This window comes from Etheostoma cragini, chromosome 7 (genome assembly GCF_013103735.1).
Source record: "Etheostoma cragini isolate CJK2018 chromosome 7, CSU_Ecrag_1.0, whole genome shotgun sequence".
Lineage (NCBI taxonomy): Eukaryota > Metazoa > Chordata > Actinopteri > Perciformes > Percidae > Etheostoma > Etheostoma cragini.
In genome coordinates this window covers 26,754,731-26,761,327 of record NC_048413.1, presented here as the reverse complement: position 1 = coordinate 26,761,327, position 6,597 = coordinate 26,754,731, and the positions used below count along the sequence as shown (strand labels likewise).

Genomic DNA, 6,597 nt, shown 5'->3' with positions numbered 1-6,597 from the left:
TGCTCAGTTGCCCCGCAACTTACACACGCACATTGTATATGCAGGGAAAAACCGGAGACGAGATGTACGGGATGACCTAAATGGAAGACAGCAATTGTTATTGTAAGTGCAATGACAAGTTGAAGTCCAATAAGTCCTTACTGTTGGATGCTAGCTGTAGCCAGCAGTGAACCAACTTTAAGTAGGTCGTTTACTATATTGACAGAATTACACAAGCATCTTGTATACTTGTCACAAAGTGACGCATGCGTAACTCAAATCTGCACTCGACTTACTTCGGGGAGTGACAGCCCGCTCCATTTTTCCTTTTTTTAGTTTTTGCCGTGACTTCTGCTTCTTCTTCTTCTCCAGGAAAACAAACATCGTATGTATACTCAAATTAGCTGTGCATTTTGGGTATTTTACAGTGGACTATTTGTGTATGAAATTAACCAGAGAGAATTCAAACGGCACTACAAAATGGCGAACACACTATATAATGCATTGTTTCTGTGATAGGGAGCGGTTTGGAACGCACCCCCACCCTCAGTTTGTACCACTCAGGGGTTTTTTTAGCGAAAAGTAGACATTTTATGCTAATGTTGCTGTCAGTGTGCTGATTGTGCGACTCTTCTGCACTCGTGCTACAGTTTCGGCACATCACAGGGGAATACTTCCATCATTTATTCACAAATATAAAACAAGGTAAAGACATCTTGCATCACCTGGAGCCTGCACCACCGTAAGTGTTGTCAGGAAGCTGGTTAGCAGTTGGCTCATTTAATTCTTGCTCCTAAACAGTCCCTCAGGGGCTGAATGTGTTTTTGTTGCATTTCCCCTGCATACTATCTGCAACAAGCAAACAAAACAGTTCCCTGCAGTGTTTTAGAATTAAAGAAGGCAAAGGGACTTCTTAGCAGCAGCTCCCAGTATGGCTGGGCGTTTAATGGGGACATGGGGGGGGGGGCTCAGGGCTCAGTTTCCTGTTGCTCTCCCTCCTCTGTAGCCCTGGATTTAATAAGCTTCTTAAGTGGACTTAATTATTCATCAGCTTTAATCTGCCCAAACAGTGTCTTACACACACTTGCCACTAAATGGAAGTGACAGGGGGTTTGGGGCTTTCTTTAAAGACATTGGAAACTAAATCCTGGAATTTATCCTGGATCTAAAACCTTTTTTACGGTTGAATGAGTAAAACGTGAACATAAACGCTACAATCCAATCTTTCTTCTGCTCATAACGTTTGAGAAGCGCTATCAGGTTAGTGTAAAGGTAACGTAAGCTGCTTTCACACACCGGAGCGGGGGCAGTCCTCACACAGCAGGACTTTATTTCTCTTAATCCACCCTCCACACACGTCTGATAATCTGAAACTCCAGTTGTAATGACACACGTTTTCTTATCTAGGCTCTCCACTTGTAGACATTTGGTCGAGATTGACAGAGTCAGGCCTTCGTTTGTAACATTTCAAATGCATGTTTCCAGCTTTTAGTCACATCCCAACTGACAGAGCCTCGCCCTGTGTTTGTCATTTGATACCATGACAGGGCTCAGTCACCAGAGAGGAATACACTGCAGCCTTATCTTGCAGCATATTCCCTGGCACGGTGTCTGATGTTCTCTGACCTTTTAGAGGCTTATCACAGAGCGCCCACTGGGACAGACTGACAGAAAGCACTGCAGGCTTCGGGTCTGCTCCTACGTCGAGCGGGAGCCCTTTGTGTCTGGGATCACATTTGTCCTTTCTGGCCCAAAAAGCATAGCGGACTCGCCACATGGCATTGTCTGTCCCCTCTGCGCCTCTCACCACCATCGGGAGCAGAGCATTCAGCCGCTGGAATTCAATATATACTTGGAATACTTAGAAATAGATTAATTCCCCCATTTTAAATTGCAACATGAAACACATCCTAGAACCAGCCAACATACAGTGATACCAACCAGCCATGCAAAAATGCACCTACAGTGATGGTTTGTTGTTCATTTTATGATCCATTTTGTTGGTTATTTTATAGTTTATTTGCATAGGGACACGTATAAACCTAAACCAATGTCACACAGCCCAGCATTTATAGCCCAAGCTAATTTACAATGCCCGTCCGCGGTGCCTTTTAAAATACCTTAATATCAAGACACAAACTCTACAATAGGTAGGCACACTAAACCAATAAAACTCAGAACTCATTACTCAGCTGGATTTAGGATTTAGGAGTTCCTCGAAGTGCTCCTTCCAACGCCCTATTACCTCCTCAGTGGAGGTCACCACCGTCCCATCCTTACTGTTCACAGCTTGGATGGTTCCGGTTGGATGGATGGAACGGTTTTCCAGAAGGACTTGCCGACCAAAAGTCCTTCTCCATGTCTTCTCCGAACATCTCCCACACCCGCTGCTTTGCCTCTTTCAGGGCAGAGGCTACGGCCCATCGGGCACTTTGGTACCTTTGCAACTGCCTCTGGAGCCCTGCCTCCGGGATAACATATCTCGGAAAGACTCCTTAAGTCAGACTGCTTCCCTGACCTCCGGTGTCCACCATGGTGTTTCTGGGTTGTTGCACACTTGTTTAGCATCCATTAACAAGTGGATTGCTGACAATTCTTTGCAATTAAATTCAGCTAAAACGGAGGTGGTGATTTTTGCCCAAGACAGCGTTACCCCTGAGATCAGGCAGGCCATTGGGTCTCTGTCACTCTCTGACTGTAATGTTGTGTAAAATCTGGGTGTCATTTTTGACAAATCCATGTGTTTTAACAGTCATGTGTAATCTGTGGTTTGTTCCTTTTTTTTTCATCTCAGTAACACTGCTAAAATCATCTCTGTGGTTTCTAAAAAAGTGATGGAGATGCTTGTTCATGCTTTTTATTTCTTTGGATTATTGCTATGTACTGTAAACGTGTTTAAACAAATCATCCATGGAAAATTGCAGGTTGTACAGAATGCAGCAGCAAGACTTTAGTCCAAGACCAGCAGGAGATCCACATTACCCCCGTGCTTAAAGCTCTTCATTGGCTACCAATAGGTTTTAGAGTGCATATAAACATTTTAATCACTACTTATAGAGCCTTGCATGGTCAAGCTCCCGTACATCCAGGATCTATTACACGCCCACACTCCAGGTTGCCCTCTGAGGTCTTCAGGCCAAGACCTTCTAACTGTCCCCAGAACAAGGTTTAAACCCAAAGCCTTTTCTGTGCTGGCTCCGAGGCTGTGGGACTCTCTCCCTTTAGCTTTGAGAGCTTTGGATTCTGTGGAAACTTTTAAAAAACACCTGAAGACTCGTCTTTTTAGACAAGCTTTTAACTAGCAATATGGCTTAGTATTTTATGTGTTGCTGTTTTATTTGTTTTTACTGTGAAGCACTTTGCGACCCTTCTTCTCTGTGAAAGGTGCGTTATAAATAAAGTTTACTTACTTACTAACTTACCGCCCCTTGAGGCACCGAAGGCCCTTAGACCACAGTTCCCCGCTGCAGCTTCAGCAATAGAAACTTTGAACACTGTCCACTCCGGTTCAATGCCCCCAGGCTCCGCAGGGATGCATGAAAAGCTCCGCCGGAGGTGTGAGTTGAAAGTCCGCTCCTCCAGACGTTCCCAAGTTACCCACACTACCCGTTTGGACTTACCAGGTCCGTCCAGAGTCTTTCCCCACCCCCTGACCCAACTCACCACCAGATGGTGATCGGTTCACAGCTCCGTCCCATCTCTTCACCCGAGTGTCCAAAACATACGGCCTCAGATCACATGAAATGATGATAAAGTAGATCACTGGCCTTCGGCCTAGGGTGCTCTGGTACCACGTACACTCATGAGCATCCCTGTGTGCGAACATGGTGTTTGTTACAGCCAATCCATGACTAGCACAGACCTGAGACCACTTTGCCATGGGGGCCCCACCACAACACAACACAGCCCTCACGTTCATAGGGAAACACAAACCTCCCCACCACAATAAGTTGATGGTTAACAGAGATCCTTTTAATACCCAAAAAATAAAATCTCTTACAAGTAAAAGTCCTGCATTCAAAAAGTTGCTTAATTGAAAGAAAAATCAGCAAAATGAACTTTAAATACTCTATGCAGAAAAAGAGCTATAGCATCTCTTGAGAACACTGAGGCCAAGTCCTCTGTATTTGTGTAAATGTACTCAAGGTCTCTAAAGACTGACCAACAGACATTGTCCTCAAGTACTGCCGCCAGCAGCTCATCAAATATTTAGACAGCAGTAGTAGTTGTTGTTATCCCTATCTACCAGATACCGGGTGTATACTCTTGCATTATGTATGAAAGAACCGCAGTTAGGAGAAGTGTGTGTACATGTATCTGGTTTGTGGAAAACACTGACAGCCACATGGGAGCTCACACACAGCACAGCAGCAGCATGTCGAGTGAAACGTTGATGGCATCCTTGACATCCAATATACAACTGTCACAAAACCACTAGATCTTCACGTTTCTGTGTGTGTGTGTGTGTGTGTGTGTGTGTGTGTGTGTGGGACACCTTGTCACTGCATTATGAATGAGTGTGTATGTCAATAATGTTCGAGAGACAGAGATAGATTGGTGTAGTGGTTAGCACCTCTGGGTATACATGGATAGTTTTTGGGGGAAATTAACCTGGTGGATGAACAGAAACAGACGTACTGATGCGTGTGCTTTGGGGGGGGGGGGGGGGGGGACTAAAGAATGCCTCAAAGCGATGTATTTCTGTAAGATGTCATTACCATCTCATAAATGTTGCATCGTAATCAACAAAGCTCTCTGGGCAATGCTCGTTGAGGTGACTATTTTTAATCCTCAGTATTATAAAGCCTGAAATAGAATGAAAGAATTTTCATTAAACTGTCCCCATGCATGCTCACAACAACTCACCATCTTTGCCAGAGCCTGGAAATTCTCAAAAAACAGTAAAATACTAAAGACTACAGCAGGATATTTTGCTGTATGCTATCTGCTTTTGAATGTCCGAAAGGCTTAAAACCTGGAGGTCTACTTAAACCTCCGGTGGAAGTAGTATTGAGAAATTCTGCTAATGCAAAGGCAGCAACACCTCCTTTTGTAACTAAAACCACCTCCACATGATGTGGTAGGGCGCAGCGCAGAGAGGCAAAGCGCTGCCGCTGACCTTTGACCTCTTCATTGTGGTCAAAGGTCAGCGGCAAGTTCGAATAATTTGAACTCGGAGCACGGAGCTAGAAGGCGATCCGGAGCAGTGCAGCTCTCCTCATAGGAAAACAATGGAACGGCCAGCACAGAGCGCTTTTACTGTGGATCAGGCGGCTTTTATTTTGAAAGTTAAAAGCAAAAATGTACTTAAAGTATTAAAAGTAAAACTATTGATTAAGTGGCTCTTTTGTCAGAAAGTTATATTATTGGCTTACGCAGTGTTTTACTGTTGTGGCAGGTCTAGGTGGAGCTGATTTAATATACTGCACGCTGTTTTGTAATTGAATCTGGAACGGCATATTTCATAACAGAAGGTTATGGGTTTTTGAAGAGTAAATGTCAGATAAATCTAGTAAAGTAAAAAATATAAAGACTCCAAAATATAGTTCAGTAAAGCTAAAAAAAACAGCATACCATTGAAATAATCCCATAAAGTAAAAGTACCACTGACTTATACAGTACTAACTATTTGTTCTATCCCCCCACTGACTAGCTGACTTCCTGTTTCCTCTCAACAGTCTCCATCGACTCCCTCCGGGAGGTGCGTGAGGGGAAGCAGTCCGAGATCTTCCAGCGCTACGCGGAGGGCTGCTTCGACCCCAACTGCTGCTTCAGCCTCTACTACGGAGAGCACATGGAGTCCCTGGACCTTGTGTCCGGCACCGGAGAGGAGGCACGGACCTGGATCACAGGCCTCAAGTATCTGATGGCGGGCATCAGCGATGAGGACAGCTTGGCCAAGAGGCAGCGTACCCGAGACCAATATCCTTCACTTATACAGCGGGGGGGGGGGCGGTAATGTAAAATAAGAGCCAAACTTTAGAGTACCACTTACTGTGCGCCGTCGCTGCAACACAACAAGCGCCTGGAAATACGGTGGCTCCTTTGGCACCCTCTACAGTCTGTACTGCGATGAAAAATCCACTGCTCCCTGTTCAGATGCACCAATCAGGCGTGTGGGGGGGTTAACTGCGTGTCAATCCCTGCTCATGCACACACATTGATTTTCCCTTGTGGGGGAAGGGGCTTAGGAGACCTGGGTTCTGGGTCTTTCGCAATCCCACTTACAGCAAGTGATGCGCCAGGAGTGCAAAAAAGGGCTCCGGGTGTGCTGTCTTGCTGATTTGAGCACGTTCTAAATGTCTAGTGGACCAATCAGATCGTCTGGTCGGATCGGGTTGTTGCATAATATGGAATTGATGATCAAATTCAAGACCAAATTTCCCAAATGATTCCAATAATAAAACTAACTTTTGAAACGATTCCTTGTTGGAACGGATTCTCGATGACCAATCCTAATTGAGGGTGTGACTACCTGTGAAGAATGTCAGATATATAGATATATATATATATATATATATATATAGATAGATAGATAATCTAGTTTCATGATCTACATTATACAGGGCTGTAATCTATGGAGAAGTTGAGTTTAATTGGAAAGCATGACCGGTAGAG

At 44.6% G+C, this 6,597-nt stretch overlaps 1 protein-coding gene across 11 annotated transcripts in view; it reads left to right on the top strand.

Moving 5' to 3' along the window:
- The window catches only part of plch2a (phospholipase C, eta 2a), a 164,424-nt gene that overhangs the window by 111,118 nt on the left and 46,709 nt on the right, over positions 1 to 6,597 (top strand). For all 11 annotated transcript variants that reach the window (XM_034875812.1, XM_034875814.1, XM_034875813.1 and 8 more), the window contains exon 3: positions 5,658 to 5,901. In XM_034875812.1, coding sequence (XP_034731703.1) covers positions 5,658 to 5,901 — 244 coding nt within the window. The remainder of the gene's footprint in view (positions 1 to 5,657; positions 5,902 to 6,597) is intronic.